The 18,200-nt window shown below is 38.7% G+C and overlaps 1 protein-coding gene across 1 annotated transcript; it reads right to left on the bottom strand.

Moving 5' to 3' along the window:
• Positions 1–16,711: 16,711 nt before the first annotated feature.
• Positions 16,712–17,632, bottom strand: LOC126011608 (taste receptor type 2 member 41-like). Its single transcript, XM_049775434.1, has one exon. It carries the CDS (start codon positions 17,630–17,632, stop codon positions 16,712–16,714), a length of 921 nt encoding a protein of 306 aa, XP_049631391.1.
• Positions 17,633–18,200: the final 568 nt, after the last annotated feature.

Raw genomic sequence — 18,200 nt, 5'->3', positions numbered from 1 at the left:
AACAAGGCCTTGTCCTAAGAGACCCTACTCTACAGAGTAGATATTGAAACATGTGTGTGTGCATACATAAGAGCCAATGTGTGCATACATCCTTGTATGTACATGTGTCTTTGTGTGCATAAGTGTACGTAGGAAGGTGGTCAGGAGAACCACAATCTACCCTGGAATTCAATGGAAAAGAAAAATTAACCTCCAGAATATATGACTAAGAAAGGAAGATTAAAACAAGCTAAGGGAGTGCACAGAATATTGAACAAGAATGTCAATTTTTCTCCCTAAAATCTCCCACTAAATTTTCTGCACAACGGTATGTGCAGGGGGAGCCATAACTTACGAAATTCACTGTGGCAGTGAAATCAAACAAACCAAAATGCAAAGATTTTCTGTGTGACTCATACATAGTCTTCCTGGTCAGGTGGGGAGTTTCCACAGAGATGGGGAGCCCAGTGCTGGCTCCACACACCCTGAGCCAGACTAAACTGGTTATGAGTCAGGCCAACATGATTGTGCATGTTTCCTTTTCAAACTTGCAGAGGTGACACATAATTGGCCCAAATATCGATATCAAGACCCCACGCACATGTCTTTCTGGAGGGCCAGAAGGGATGAACATTCCACAAATGTTTTCTTGTTTTTTTTAGGCCATACCAGGCAGTGGATTGTATAAGGTGATAGTGATGAAACCTTGTTTGGGTACATGAAAGGCAAGCTCTCTATTCTACTATCACTCCTGCCCCTCCAAAAATATTTTTATCCCTCCAAAAGGATACCTCAGGCCCTGTAAGCAGTAAATCTTCAATCTATACCTACCCCAATTCCCTAGGCCCAGATGTCTGGGTTCCAGACATCTTATATATGCATCAAACCATCCATTATATGACCTTTTGTGTCTGATCTTTCTCAGTTTGCATGGGTTGGAGATATATAGATCAATGTTGTAATGTATAGCATTGTTCACTCTTTCTCATGGCTGGATGTTATTCCACGACATAGAAATAACTACATTTTGTTTACCGATTCATCAGACTGGGGTTATTTCTATCTTTAGTCAATTAGGAATTATGCTTCTATAAAAATTATCTGTAAGTTTTTGTTTGAAAACTGTTTTCAATTCTTTGAGAGCATTTACTTGTGGTGGAATTGCTGAATTATATGCTAACCCTATGTTTGACATTTTGAAAATTTGTCTAACTCTTCTTCACCATAACTGAATCATTTTGTATGTCCACCAGCAACAAACAAGAAAGCCAAATTCTTCACAACCATATCAACACTTGTTATGTTGTTTCTTTGATGATAACTATCCCAGTGGATATAAAGTGATATCTCACTGTAGTGTTAATTTATGTGTCCCTAATGACTCATCCTGAGCATCTGTTCATGTATTTGCTATCTCTGTATCTTCTATGCAGAACTGTCTAATAAAACTATTATTTATTTACAAGCCCTAATCTCACCCCTTTCCTAGTCACTCAGTTTTTTTTCTTCAAGTCTTCTCAGCCTCAGCCTACTTCTTTGTCCCCACACCACCACCATCATCACAAATAGCTACCATCTGTGCCATCCGTAAAATTATAGACAACTTTAAAACAATCTTTTACTTTTTCCTTTCACCTTTTCTCAGTTAATTAGCATGAGTACCCTTAATTACATGACCTCTGACCCTCAGGTGACTTATGTTAAATTCTGACTAATAAAAGGGGCAAAGAAAGCAGTAGAGAGCTAGAAGCATGGCTGGCTTAGTAAGATACAAGAGACTGCTCACCCTCCCTAGCAGAAATGCACTTTCTCCTGTGACTCTGTCTGGTTTCTTGTGCAAAGCCCTTGCTACAGATCCATCCATTCCAGGGTTGGCAGAAATATAAACATGGTTAATATCATGAACTGCAGGTTGTAGGCAGTCACCCATGGGAAGCCAGCCAGCCAAGAAGTACCCCAACACAACAATCCACCTTCTTTTTTCCACCATTCTCCCCACAAACTCTCAGTCCCAGGTTCCAGCAAAAACTTTTGAACTCCACATTTCAGTTTCTTTACTATAAATTTCTCCCTTGTTTTAAGAAGTTAAAGGAAATTAACTTTTCCTTTTTTATACTCAATTTTCTTTCTCAACCAGTGCCTTAACGTTTGACTCTTATAAGCCCTTTATCTAGTGTCTATATTTGGTACGACCATAAACTTTCTTCTTCATGGTAAGGAGAATCACAAGTACTGATAACTTTCTATATCACTTCCTTTATCTTCCTTCAATGTCTATGGGACATCCAGCTTTGACTAGTAGGGTAGCCTAGTAAACCTCTTAACTTATCCTGGCTACAAAAGGATAAGCAAAATAATTGAATGAATAGATTTTTATATAATGTTGCTAAGCTTTGCTTTTGTTCCCCTCAGAGTAAAACCTTTTACTTTTAGCATTTAAAGTGATAAGCCAAATTCAATAATGTTGCTTCTATAATGGTTGATCTATAATTCCTTTTATTAATTATATAATAAAACAAACAATATTTATATCTCTAGTCATAAATAAATTTATTTTAGTTCTTAAAATAATAGTTTAATATCCAGGGCAGGATTGGATGCATCTAGTTAATCCAAAGAAGATATCAATTGGCTGCTACAAATATTTTCTCATTTACCCCATTGTTTGAATTTTACATTTCAGAATAAAAACCAGATTTTGTTTGGCTTTTGTCACTTTCAAGATAGCCTTCACTGTATTTATTGGGTGCTAACTATTTCAGGAGAAAATAATTTCCCTGGTTCCTCAAGAGACACTTCTGAGAAAATTCATTCTTAAGGTATTATAAAGCTAATTTTTTTAAATAACCAGGTTAAAATGATGTTCCTAACTAAAAGTTCCTTTTAACTTTCTTTTTCCTTATGATTCTCATGTTGCATTTTATTTCTTCAGTGGTGATGATTTTGATTGTTATTCATGGTACTTAGGAGCCACGTTGGGGCTAAGTTCCAGGGGTCTCAAATTCGTGGCCCATGGGCCGCAAACAGCCCTCCATACAACATTTTGTGACCCTGCCCTAGAGGAATCTTTTTTGTTTTGTTTTGATTTAGTTGTTTGAGTCACACACCCCAATGTTCAAGGCTTACTACTGACTTTGCACTCAAGGATCACCCCAACTTTACCTCCTGCGGCCCCCAGGTAAATTGAGTTTGAGAACCCTAAACAAGATAGACAAGAAAATTCACTTTGAAGAAAGTCAGAAACTCCAGTCCCAGGTGGAAGCTCAGAAACTTCTCCCCTTGGGAAAAGAAGAGACCACTATGACAATGATAGATGGAAATGATTGCTCTGGACAAGAATTGAGTGCTGAAGAAAATTAAAGTGATATGTATGATATCCTTCATGCTGTTCATATCAATAACAGTATTGCAAACCAAGTTTCTTTAAAAAGAAAAAGGAAGAGAGAGAGAGAGAAATTATGTCACACAGAGAAAAAAATGTATTATGAATAATACCACCATGTTTAAATAAAGTAATTTTAAAAAAAGAGAAATTCCTCCACTGGATATTGCACTAGAGTTAGCTTCTACTTAGAGCAATTTCTATAGCACCACCTTCTAATCATAGAAACACTGAAATATATATATATATATATATATATATATATATATATATTTGGTTTTTGGGTCATACCTTGTGGCGCTCAGGAATTACTCGGGCTCTGCGCTCAGAAGTTGCTCCTGGCAAGCTCAGGGAACCATATGGGATGTTAGGATTTGAACCAGGGTCTATCCTGTGTTGGCCACATGCAAGGCAAACATCTTACCACTATGCTATCGCTCAGGCACCCATATATGTATTTATATATAAAGGTACCAGAGTGATTGATCGTGCAGTGGCAGGGCACTTACATTGCATGCAGTTGACCCAAGTTCAATCTCTGGCATCCCATCTGATCCCCTGAGCCTTCTACAAGTGATTTCTGAGTATAGACCAAGGTATAAACCCTGATCACCACTGAATTGTGTTGTATTTCTGATCTTACCCTAATCAATAATTGTGCCTCACCCTAGGGTGTGACCTGCTGATAGTATATTTGATTATTGCTTACTTAGTACTCTGCTCCCACCCTAGGGTGGTACCTGATTCTTGTCTATAAAAGCAAGGGTCTGAGGAAGGCTGGGGGATTCTTCAGCCTTATTCACTGAATAAAGATGATATCTCCTGAAGCCTAACTGCCTGTGAGTTTTCTACATGCCACTATCTTGAACCCTTAGACCTGCTGGCTGAAAAGGGTGGCAGACAAGTGGTCGGAGCTGGAGGAGAAAGACCTAATCCTCTATCCCATCACCTTCCAGTCCCATCGAGGGCTGAATTACAACAAATGTGGCCCTTCAAAACAAAAACAAAAACAAAAAAAACCCCACAAAAATACATATGTAGGTTTACACTATCTGGTAGAGAGCCAGTATAGAATTCAGCCAATATAGATACACTCTCTTCAATCTCAGCTAATGATGGATTTTGTCTTCAACCCTATTAAAAATGGCATGGGTTGAATTCTTCATATTCATTTTATTGGATCCCATTATTTCATGTATTTATTCTTTTTATTTCATTAATTTTTCTCAGATTAATTAAGGTCTTTCTTACCCCATTATTTTATTGGATTCTCCATAGTTCTTCCCTTAATCTAGAAAGTTCTAAAATGTTTTTAGAGCATTTCTATGCAAGCTGAGGCTAAGGGATACCCAGTACACAAAAGACAATTTATTGAAGGTCCCTTCTTCACTGGGTTCATCTGATGTCAGAAAAATTGTGTGAACTCTTTTGCCTCAACGTTTTATAAAATTTTATTTTATTGAAACAGTTATGATCTACAGAGTCCTTTATAGTTGAATTTCAAATATACAGTGAGTCAGGGCCATTCCCACTACCAGTGTCAATCCTCCTCCACCAATGGACCCAGAGTTTATACTATATCTCCATCTTTTGCTCCCTGTCCTGCCAGTTTAACAGGCCCCTTTAAGTTTACATTGTTAAAGTTTAGGTCCCTTGATTCTCTTGTCATGGACTTTGACTTGGATATTTAGTTCTGTCCTTATTTTTTCCCCCACCAATGCATCTGAGACCACTTGACTCCTTTTTCTCAACTTTTTTAAAGAATGAGAGTAGGTGGGTCTAAAAGACTTTTGTCCCTCAGAGTCTCTTCCATGCTTAGCTCAAAAACATATTTTTATGATAAATGTCATGCCCAAAGTCTTCCAAAATAAGCTTAAAATGGGGCCGAAGAGGTAGCACAGTGGTAGGACGTTGGCCTTGGATGCTGCTGACCCAGGACAGACTCGGGTTCAATCCCCAGCATCCCATATGGTCCCCCAAGCTAGGAGAGATTTCTGAGTGCAGAACCAAGAGTAACCACTGAGCACCTAAAGGTGTGGCCCTTCCCCCCCCCCCCCCAAGCTTACAAGCTCCTGTTAAAGTGGTGACTCTTCGATGTATCTTCACATTTTAATTACTTGGAGAGATGAAAAGTTAATAATATGCAAGTACCTAGCTTTCTCCGTCATTCTGATATAATGACTCTGCAAGTATGGCTAGGCTATGGAAGAGTTGTGAAAGCTTTCCAAGAGAGTATTATAAGACAGAGGAGTGTTCTGATCTCCAGTACAAATGCTGTGGGTTTTCTCTGGACAAACCTTGTGTTTAAAGTGTGTGCCTATTCCCAAGCTGATAGTCAATGGGCTTTTTCAGAACCCACATTCCATGCTCCACTGGTTTCTCCTTAGTCTCTTTCTTCCAGCCAACTGCACCCTGCATCTTGTCCTGCACTGCAGAAGAATGAGAACAGATATTAAAATGTGTTGGAGAGACTTTATTCATGAACAAAGAAACAATGGCCATAAAATTCCTTAATCCATTTGTACTAAGGGGGAAAATTAAAGGTACTTTATCCTTTAATAGAGGCTAAAGACCAACAAAATAAACAGGGAGGTGTTCCCAAGGCAAAAGCATCTTTGCTGTCACAGAAGGATTTACACATCAGAAGGCCAAAAGGGCTTATACAGGCACACCCTTACTGACTTCATCTGCGGGCACTATCAGTTTCCAAGGGTTGTCATTGCAAGTCAGTGATGTGAGCATTCAGATTTAATTAATCACTGACTTGAACATTCAAACAAATGTCAGCTTTTCACTAAAGAAATAGCATAATCCTAAAAAATTGGAATATAATTACAGTTGGTAGAATGCTCTACAGCGTGGCCTTGATCTTATCAATTTAGGACTAAGCCAGATTAATCAGTACACAGAGGACCAAGTGAAAGATTTTGTCATGACCCACCCTACATTATGGAAGAAGTAAGAACACTGGCTCCATGCAGCTTGAGTAATAAGGACAAGAATTCCAGAACCAATCTGTGTCTTGGGGATCAGAGATCAACCTTTGAGACCCCTATAATTGTTTATGTTTTCACCCAATAACAAAATAAAAAGTTTAATATGAAATATGTGTTAAGGAATTTTTGTTTGTTTGTTTTTGGGCCACACCTGGCAGCACCAGGGATTATTCCTGATTCAGTGCTCAGAAATCACACTTGACAGGCTTGGCAGACTATATAAATTGTCAGGGATCAAACCTGGGTCAGCCATATACAAGCCAAATGCCCTACATGCTGTACTATCACTCTGGCACATGTTTCAGGGATTTTATATGAAAAGATCCCTAAATTCAAGAAGCTCAGAATCTAAAAGAGAACACGTGAGTATTTTAAATGTGTTCTATTAAAGTTTCTTGTTCAGTCTCAATCTGTGAATTCTGATTTTCTAATGTGTCAACAAGACAGCCACATCCATGAGGAGGGAAATCTCATAAAAAATTAAAAATATCCTCATGACATTCTCCAATGATAGTCAGGATCAGGCTAGGCTCTCTGTCCTGTTTGAAAATGCCTGATGACTTTGTTTATCATTCTCTTGATGGGTCTGGCACTTGGCTATGTATTTCAATGGAGGATGCATGCTATCCTTCTAAAAGGGTCCCTCGGATGCTGGTACACATCCTCTTGGTGCAGAAGGGCATGTACGTTGCAGCTCTTCTCTCTGGTCTTGGAGGAAGACAGAGTTCTTGAAGAAGCTGAGGTAAAGCTTCTTGTTTGTGAGCCTGCCTAATACTTCAGTGGAGAGCCAGTGAGTATGCAATGGACCACCTGTGGATACCACACACTTGTTGAACCACAGGACCTGTAGGCATGCTCTCATATCAGATTGTCATGGTGGGATGCAGCATAACTGAGTTTCTGGTGCCCTGTGAAGAATTTTGAGTACTAAATCAGCTGTTTTAACAAAATACATAACTGGTGAGGCTGGTGTGATAATAGAAGTAGGGCATTTACATTACACATAGATGAACATGGGTTTAATTTCCAGCAATCCATAGGATACCACGAGCACTGCCAGGAATAATTTCTGAGTATAGAGCCAAGAGTAACCCTTGATCACTTCTGGGTTAGGTTCCCCCAAAAATTAAGAACTCAGAAGTGGAATTAATTAACAATTAAGCTTGTGCTGAGCGATAAGAGATTTTTGCAACTGTGCATGTGTGTGACACAGATAAACACTTCCTTTTGAAGTGTTTATAATGACCTAAGCTCTAGAATCTCCTTTGTATCTCTGGCCTTTTCCCAACAAGATTCAAAAGTCATTTATACCAATCATAAATGTTAAACAATTGCTGATTGAGTGAATATCAGCATAATTCCAATTATTAGTTTCATCATTGTCCTGAATGTCAATTCACAATCTACAATCACTCAATCAAATGCCACATCTAATGAAAATCTCTTCTGAGCCCACTCCTGACTTCTTTTATCATCACAAATACCACTAAATGTTGAGCATGGGTATGAAACACCATGTGGGTCTCAGAAGGAAATATCAATCGGTACCTAAATATGTGTCAAACGTCAGTGTCAGATGCATTAACCACATCAAGGTGTGCAAGAAACATATCAAGTCTAATATGAAGTCCTTCCCCACAGCCTAGAAAGCATTTGAAAAAAGAAGAGATAAATAGATTAAAAGCTAAAAACAAATTGTAGGATTATCCAGCAATGCAAAAATTACCATAAGGCAGCATACAGTTAGTTGCCAAATATGAGATGGTGCTTGGAAACTCCATGGAGAGGCCAGGAGATAGCCCACTGCATCCTTAGATTCTTGTCCTGAACAGCAGCCCAGATGACTGAGAATTGCCAGTGGACACCCAGAACTCCTGGACACCATTTGTCACCATCCCCATGAAGAGATAAAATCTGGGCAATTTGCAAAGAAATTAAAGGAGGGCATATTACATTTGGTTCTTGAGAATGGCAACATTTGGGGAAAAGGACTAGAAGAATGAAGTTCATTTTCTGTGAATGAGGAAAAGACATAAGCCAGGCAAGGAGATAGAAAAAAAAAATTAAAATGTGTTTGAGTATAAGTAAGCAAACCAGTTTGATGAAAGCAAGGAATTTACTCTAAGGAGTCATGAAGAGCAGGTAAGATTGGAAAGAGGGGGGTGTACATAGAAGACTTGAGAACAAGGCCAAACCATTTGCATTAGAGGCAAAGGTGAGATATTAGGGGTTTTTTTGTTTGTTTGTTTTGGGGCCACACCCAGTAGTGTTCAGTGTTACTCCTGACTCTATACTCAAAGATTACTCCGGTCAAGCTTGGGGAACAATATGGGGTGCCAGGGATCAAACATAGGTCAGCCAGGGGCAAGGAAAATGTCCTATCTGTTGTACTATAGCTTCAACTCCAGATATCAGGGTTTTTTATTTAGGGCCTCGCATATCTAGCTAGTCTAATCTAGGCAAAAATAAACTTTTGTCTTCTTTCAGTTCAACAAATTCACCTTTTTTTTTGTTTTTATTTGGGGGTTCACACCCGGCAGTGATCCGGGGTTACTCCTGGCTCTCTGATCAGAAATCACTCCTGGCAGGCTCGGGGGACCATATGGGATGCTGGGATTTGAATCACCATTCTTCTGCATGCAAGGCAAAATCACTACCTCCATGCTATCTCTGCCCCCAACAAATTCTCCCTTTTATACTTCTCAACAGAAAGTAAGTCAATTGACTGTTACTAATTCAACTTCCTCTTATTAGTGCTCACTTAATCAACCAAACCTGGTAGAATTTAAAATTGACTTCAGGGGGCCCAGTAACAAGGCAGAAAGCAAATGACTAAGTTGGGAACATGGTCTGCAGCCATTTTTAACACAATTGGGAATTCACATGATGGGGGTTCTCCTGAGAACCTGCTCTTAGTTGGTAGAGTAATTTGTCTAATTCCAATAACAAAGGAGACTCTAGTATGCTAACTAGTTATGCAGCCCCCAAGAACAGGACCCCCCTACCTCAGGGGTGGGGTGGGGACAAGAAATCAATCTCTTCTATCTAAACTACATATAGCATTCTTCTCTCCACACAATTACAACCAGAAACCCCATTAGAGAGATGGCAATTCTTATTCTGAAGCTCATTAACAGGTTTTCAGATCTATAAGAATCCTACTACTATGTGTTAAAATGGTATCTCCTAATCTTACATATGGAATAAAAGAAACTAAACCAAGTAAATTAGTAAAGAATAAAAAAGAAAGATAAAAGGAAAACAACTATATTTATTATTAAGGACTTAAGAATGGCTCTATAACTAAATGATGCATAAAATCTTAATTTGGGGGGGTAATTAATAATTTTTTATTTTATTTTTTGTTTATTAAATAAAGATTAATTTAAGCACCATAATTATAAATATGTTTATAGTTGGGTTTTAGTCATAAAAAAGCATACTCCCCTTCGCCAGTACAACCTTCCCACCACCAATGCCCCCATCTTCATCTTAGCCACCCCCTGCCTGTCTTTGAGACAGGCATTCCCTTTCTATCACTTACTAACATTGTCATGATAGTTGTTGGTGTAGTTATTTCTCTAACTGTACTCACCAAACTTTGTGGTAAACTTCATATCATGTGCTGGTTCTTTCAAACCTCACCTCTACTGTCTCTGGATATTATTACCATAATACTGTTACCATACCATATTATCTTTTATATTTCTTTTCTTTTTTAATTAATATCTTTATTTGAGCACCATGATTAAAAACATGTTTGTAGTTGGTTTTCAGTTATAAAAAATAATACCCCCCCTTCACCAGTGCAACCTTCCCACCATCAATGCCCTCCTTCTACCTCCTCCCCTACCACCTGCCTTTCTTAATTTCAATCCTAGGGCCCACTCACACATGCAACCAGGGTAGTCCTGAAATCCCACGCATTGCAACTAATTATGCAAGCTCCAGCACACCACACACAGAAATGTGCAATAACTGAAATGAGATGTGAGGCCCCCAGTGAGTACCATTACTAAAAAATATGTGAGTAGTGAAATCCACTGTGCAACCTTTTCAGGCATGAATGTGAGCACTATGATGACCCCAGGAGAGCACTGCAACCAAAGTTGTGTGTGCACAACTTAAGAAAGCTTGACCCATAGTGAAAACCATAACCAAATGCATGAGCACTACCAACCATGTATTTGACCCCTGTCCTTACAACAAAGGGAAGGGAAGGAGGACACACGAAGTGCAAAACCATGGGAACTATGGTGGTTACCAGAAGGCATGAGGGTACCCTTAACAAGAAATGCAGTAAGTGGTGGGTAACTTTAGATTTTAGGGGAGGGATCCTTGGAGTATTATTCACATATAAAATTATCACATTAACTCCTGAAATTCTCTGATATTGGAAACCAATAAGAAAGCCATACAAAATGGTATCTGGTCACCATGTTATCACTTGCCAGAAAGAAACTTTCTGTGATGTTTTTCATACCCAGATCTCTGCCTTGTCTTCTGTTTAGGCTCTGTAACTCCTATGTTTCTCCCTCTCTCTACTGTTCCCACCTATAAAGGTGTGCTCATTTGTATGACTCTACACTTTGCTCCTGACTTCCCCACTAAGCTGTGGGTAGAAACTGAGACACATTTCACAGAATCTCCAGCTCAAGGTGCTGTACACTTTCAAGCACTCAAAGTTCATTTGTTACTGGATACATTTTCCAAATGCACAGAGCCCCAAAGACTAATGGGTCCTCTTCGGTATATTGGTTTTTATTAATGTGTTCTCAAATTATATAAAGTGTTCTTTAAATAGTTTATTTTATAGTGGATTGTGATACACTCTAGTGATTCCTGACACCAAAAAACTTGAAACCACATTAGGAAAAACTACTGGACAGGACAAGAAAATGTTCAGCTTATGGTCCAGTACCTATCATTAATCTGCTTTTGCACTGAGCTAATAGATTTTCAAAAAAATCGCTTACTTTCATGTCTTTACTCAATTATAAGCATTTACAAAGCATAACATAAAATAAAATTTAAAGATAAGGCTGGAAAGACAGTACAGTGGATAGGGTGCTTGCCTTGCACTTGGCTAACCCAGACTGGATTCTGGGCACTTCATATTTTCTTAAGTGAGCAGAGAGCCAGGAGAAAGCCCTGAGCAATGGGTATGGCTACAAAGCAAATAAATCAAAAAACCCTAAAGAAAATAGCAAGATATTGTTTAGCAGGGGTTAGTATTCCTACTATAAATATTTCCTTTCTCCTTTATGTCTTCAAAGCAAAGCACTTGCTCTTTTCTTGCCCCACTGAGCTAATATCAAATGCTGCTGGAGTGAATCCTCCTAAAGGCAGATCCTCTAATAAAAGCCTGCTTCAGCATCAGAGACCCTTTGGGATGGTTTCTGGTTGTCTACAGTGGTTTTCCTTCATCTCAGTTGCATTTGGCATATTTTTTTGCCTTATTTAGCAATAGAAAAAAATTAATGCACAAAAGAAGTCAGAAAAAAATAGAAAAACCAATCTTGTTTGGTGACTAGAAAATTTCTTACTAAATGCTGGTTTCTCTCTTCATTTTATCTACAGATATAAACATTTTAAAAATATTTGTTACACATTAAAATAATACTATGAATATGACATAATGCATGCTTTAAAGTATCCTATATTTATATTACCCAACTATTTCAGTCTTTGCAATTGCTCCAAGATAGTTACTGTTACATCTCTTTTTGTTGTTGTTGTTTGTTGATTTGGGGGGTCACACCTGGTGATATTCAGGGTTTACTCCTGGCTATGAGCTCAGAAATCACTCCTGGCTTGGGGGACCATATGTGACACCGGGGTATCGAACCATAGTCCTTCCTAGGCTAGCTCTTGCAAGGCAGATGCCTTACCTCTAGCACCACCACTCTAGCCCCTACATCTCTTAATTTATCAGGAAGCTAAAGAATAAATACTTATTATACCCAGGTCACTTCATAGGAAAATCAGAAAGCATGTCTATAAAAATACTGGCTTTTCTGAATGAAATAAAGTAAGTTTTAGAGAATGGTTAAGTTTATTTATCATATTACTGAATAGTAAGATAATATTATTACTATATTTTCTTGGGTTAAATTATGCATTTAATAGATCCAACCTATTTTTTCTAGCTAATTTTAAGACATATTAAAATATTAAAAATATTAAATATTAAAAATAATAACCAGTAAATGTTCTGTTAAAAAAATTGAAGGGGCCAGAACAATAGCACAACAGGTAGGGTATTTGCCTTGCATGTGGCCAACCAGGTTCCAACCCAGGCATCCTATATGGTCCCCTGAGCCCTCCAAGAGTGATTCCTAAGTACAGAGTCAAGAGTAACCCTTGAGAACTGCTGGGTGTGGCCCAAAAACAACAACAACAAAAGAAATGCATTCTATGAGGCAAATTTTCAGCATTCAGAGCCTAGGGTGTGGCTCAAGTGAGCTATGCTGTAGGGGTTGATCCCTGAAACTACATAGTAACCAACAGTACCTGAAATGACCCAAGTGAACCCTAAATGTTGCCAGCTCAAGTACCCCATAGTAGGGTGTGGCCCCATGCCCCTGAGCTCTGCTAAGTGTGGCTCCAATGAGAAAAAGGCAAATAAAAACCAAACATCATGACTAGTAAGGTGGGAGGCAAGTAAGAGGCAAAGGGATTACACAGTCAAGTTCTTTGTAAGGAGAGGTTATTTCTATGTCTTAATTGTTGTTATGCAATCTAGACATAGGATAAAATTACATAGAAACATTTACATACACACACACAAATGCACATGAAAACAATTTACAAAAACAAGATTAATTCAGTAGACTTGTTAACAGCAACTATAATGATGCTCATTTTACATTTTGGGTAAAGTATTATAGTCATAAAAATTGGTCACCACCAAGGATATCTTGGTGAAGTGTATAAAGGTATCTGCACAATTTTTATTTGACTATGAGTCTATATTTCAAAATAGGAAAGATTGAAATCTAATGTGGCAACCAAGACACTGAGAGTGGGTTATGTTTTACCAATCCTTTACAAATAACAGTGATTTCTTTAAGATCTAAAGAATTCTTACAAACTACTATGAAACGAAAGACAAAAATTCAAAACTAAGTGAAGATATAGACCCAGAAAACAGATACAAATTACTGACTCAAATGGCTCTACACACAAAATATTGATAAATCTTATTCAAAATAATCACACAGATTACAATTGTTGTATTTTACTGTACAGATTAGAACAATAAAATGTGTACAGAGTCACTTTCATAAATTGCTATAAGATAATTTGGACTTAGAACTGTTAAAATTCTAAAACTCCGGTGCAATTTCACCCAGTAATTCCATTTCATGGAATTTATCCTCTTGTAAGTTGCATTATGAAAGATTTTATATGTATATATGTGGTTCATTTATCATTATAACATTGTTAGGAAAAAAACTGGTTCAAATTAAATGACCACAAATTGTAGACTAGTCAAATAAATTGTAGTGCATCTTTTTTTTTTTCTTTTTCTTTTCCTTTTTTGGTTTTTGAGTCACACCTGACAGTGCTCAGGGGTTACTCCTGGCTCTCAACTCAGAAATAGCCCTGGCAGGCTCAGAGGATTATATTGGATGCAGGAATTCGAACCACCATCCATCTGCGTGCAAGGCAAAAGCCCTACTGCTGTGCTATCTCTCTGGCCCCCAACCTCTATTTTTTTTTTAAAGAAGGAAAGTGTATTCACATAAAGTTCCAAGAGATGACCAAAGATTATAATAGCTAAAAGTTGTGCAACTATTGTGTAGATAGACACAGGATGAACAATTTTAGCTACTGATAAAGAATATACCAATATGTAAGTTATTTGACTGTTAAGTATGAGTTGTTTTCTGTGATAGACTAAAATATATCTATAAAGATGGATGTAAAACTGTATAAAATGCCTCATTATTATCTGTCCAAAACAAGAAGGGGGGGGGTTTCTATCTACATTTTTACCTTTTGAATTTTGAATCATGTAAATATCTTGCCTACTAAAATATATACATATAAAATAAACAGGTAAAATAAATTTCCCTCTAATTATATACTCCATTGATGTTCCTTGATATAGCGGCATGTTCCTTCAGTAGCAAAATTACTTTCACTTTCAGAGATTAAAAATTTCTTCTGGGGTGGGGTGGGATGAAGGGAGATTGGGGACATTGGTGGTGGGAATGTTGCACTGGTGAAGGGGGTGTTCTTTACATGACTGAAACCTAATCACAATCATTTATGTAATCAAGATGTTCAAATAAAGAAGAAAAAATATAAAAAAATTAAATTAAAAAAAAAAAAGAATTTCTTCTGGGCAGGAGAGATAGCATGCAGAATGACGGAGGTTCAAATCCCAGCATCCAATATGGTCCCCCAGCCTGCCAGGAGTGATTTCTGAGCGTAGAGCCAGGAGGAACCCCAAAATGCTGTCGCGTGTGACCCCCCCAAAAAAATTTCTTCCTATTGAAATTCAGTTGTTAGTGTTTGAAATTAGTTTATTGTGTTTTAGCAAAAACTTCTAAACCTATCTTAAAGGCACCTAACTCTAAAATATTTCTCTGAAAGAAACAAAACCATAGCCAGTGACAAATTTGTACAGTTTGAGAAGAATGTTGTAACCATAGATATTTAAGAGAAAAGGAAAATAATGATAGCTATCCGTATATTGATTAAAATTTATATACTTAATTTATGTATTATTTGTGAATTATTAAATACGTGTGATAACCTGTACACGTATTCATTTTTCTCCAAAATATTCCTTTTAACATTGTATTTTATTAAAGAACTATGATTTAGAAAGTTATTGAATTTTAGGTATGTAATATTCTATCACCAATTCCACCACCGGTGTCAGCTCCCCTTTAGCAGTGTCTCTAAAACTATTTCTTAAAAGGGTTGAATGGTAGTAAGAATAAACTGTTTTAAATAATATTTAAATATAAGGTTTATTTGGGACTAGTGACATGGGAAAGTCAAGTAGAAAAGATGTTTTCCTGGCATGAAGTAGACCAGGGTTCCATTATTATTATCCCTTAAGCCTCACCATGAGTGATCCCTAAGCACAGCCAAGAGTAATCCCTGATCACTGCTGAATGTGACCCCAAATGAAAAAGATTTATTAAGCTGATACTTAAAAAATAAAAACCAGGTAAGCATAAGGAATTTGGAACATAAACTAAGTGAGCATTATGAATGCTTGGTTTTTTGGGTTTTTTTTTTTTTTGGAATAAAAATGTAGGTTTTATTCAATTCAACAGAACTTGAGATATTTACCTGGGGAGTAAATGTTCCAGAGACAAACTGGAAAAGGAGACAATCACCATGTGTAATTCTAAAGGAGGAATAAAAGTGGAACAATAGCTGCCATTTAAGACTAGAAAGATGAAAACCAAAGAAGAATGATAATATTGCTTAATTATTTTTAAGATGGGACAGTTTGAGAGATAATACAGGCATAAGGTACACTGTTGACCTTGTAACCTGTTTAATCCCTTGTTCAATTCCAATCTCTTGTTCAAGCACCACCATCAGGAGTGATTCTTTTTTTTTTTTTTTTTTTTTTTTTTTTTTGGTTTTTGGGCCACACCCGGTGACGCTCAGGGGTTACTCCTGGCTATGCGCTCAGAAGTCGCTCCTGGCTTGGGGGACCATATGGGACGCCGGGGGATCGAACCGCGGTCCGTCTCCTAGGCTAGCGCAGGTAAGGCAGGCACCTTACCTCGAGCGCCACCGCCCGGCCCCAGGAGTGATTCTTAAGCACAGAGCCAGGAGTAAGCCCTGAACACCACAGGGTATAGCTCCCAAACCAAAATAAATATTTTCAGATTGAGTACTATAAAGATACATCATCCAAATTTGGTTGTAGAAAAGGACTGTGCATGGAAAGAGAACTCTAGCACCAACTGTCATCTGCCATAGTTTCTGTGCCTAAGTGTTTCAGAATCTCACTTCATCAAGGTTGTTGCTTCTCCATCTAAACTTCCATCCAGACGGATCTGGAGGTAAGATAGTTGGTTAATCAAGACGTTCTAACTGGAGACTTCCACAAAACATATGGAAATCAAGCAGAAAAAAAATCACCAAATATATTCCAATTTAGACATCACTGGCTCCCTGAAACCCAAGGACAGGATGCATTTCAAGTATCCCAAGGAAGGAGTCATGCTGAGAATTTTCAGGTTTACTCTCCCCGAAGAAAATCTGGCAGTCTAGGACAAGAGGTACCTGCCTGAAGACATCTTGGTATGCGTGGGGCAGGGTTTAGTCATACCCGTCTGAATCTTTTCTGGGGTCCAGATAGAGTCCATGCAGATTAAGACTCCCAGAGGCCCCTGGCCAACAGAAGTAGATGCCTGTACATCCCTTGAAGCCGGGGATTGCTGAGGATGAGGATCAAGGGATGGACAGATATACACAAGTAGATTACATTCTGCCACGGCCAGTACCAGTCACTCTCTATGGAAAAAAATCCCAGGATATCAATGATTAGGGACACAAAAGAGAGAGCATAAAGAACGAGAAAGGAGATGAGAGATGTCAGAGCTCGAGTATGAGCCTGAGCATAGGGATCCTGTAGGCTGTGAAAGTGGGGCCTCATTCTCCCCATGTGGACCCTCAGAGAGCTGATCAGCAGCACAATGAAGAGCAGAAAAATGGAGCAGGGAATGGACAATGTCACCAGCTTCAGGGGCAGGAAATAGGAAAGTTCCAGCCTCCTGCTCCACTCTCTGTATGTCATGTTGTCAGAAGACCTTCTAGATAAGAATCCTTGATACAACTCATGATTCCCCCAAAAGAACAGCAGGGTGACAAGGGAGGATATCAGGAGGGTACTCAGCAACAACCAGGGCAATGACCCCAGGAACCTCCACTTCAGCCAGAGGAAGGCAGGGTGGGAGATGTTGGCAACCTTCAAACAGAAGAGGACACTGAGCCAAGTGCCAAACCAGTAGGTGGCTGTGTTCAGGAAGTCCCATTGCAGCCCAAAGAACTGGCGGACAGTTCTGTACTCCATAAAATGGAGAAAGCCGTAGAAGCTGTTGACCATCCCAACCCATTGCAGGAAGAAGCGGCTGACTGCCAAGCAAAGGAGGATGAGGTCAGAGGGAAGGAGCCTTCCATGGCACATCCTTTCTCTGCTCAGAGTCAGTACAATAAAACCATTGGCCAGGAGTCCCAGGAGACAAAGAAGAACAAAGAGCAGCATGAAGAAGAATGTGAGTGCTGGTTGCATTCTGGTCCTTCCTAAAACACCACCCTGAGCCTTATTTCCAGATCTCCTCCTGACCTGCCCCAGTCCCTCTTTTAATCTTCCCTGGTTTGAGATGATCTGACTCAGTCTCTGCCTCTGAATCTGGCTCAACTCCCCTTCAATAAGATTTCTCTAGCTTGGAAAAAAGGTGAATCCTGCTCCATGAGAATGCAAATTGGGTCTGAGCTCAGTTACCAGTTGGCCTATCAACTACCCCTAATTTGCCTTCTAATGTTTTGCCTACATGCTACTCTTGTCAGCAACAATAGAAAGGGCTTTTTTAGGGTGGATGGAGCTTCATCCCTCCTTTCATCCTTGAGGTCTGTAAACATAGATATCCCAATATCATATTGATAATATAAACACATCACATGACAGATACACTCGTGTGACCAAGACCTAACCAAGATAGTAATAATGCTGGGTCAGAGCATTAGTAACATGAATAGGACACTTGCTTTGCATGCTTGCTGACATGGCTTTAATCCTCAAAACTCCATATGTACACCTGCCCCACCAAAATGATGCCTGAACACAGAGCCAGGAGTAA

This window comes from Suncus etruscus, chromosome 1 (genome assembly GCF_024139225.1).
Source record: "Suncus etruscus isolate mSunEtr1 chromosome 1, mSunEtr1.pri.cur, whole genome shotgun sequence".
Classification (NCBI taxonomy): Eukaryota; Metazoa; Chordata; class Mammalia; order Eulipotyphla; family Soricidae; genus Suncus; species Suncus etruscus.
The sequence above is the reverse complement of the archived record's forward strand: the minus strand, read 5'-3'. Positions and strand labels throughout refer to the sequence as shown.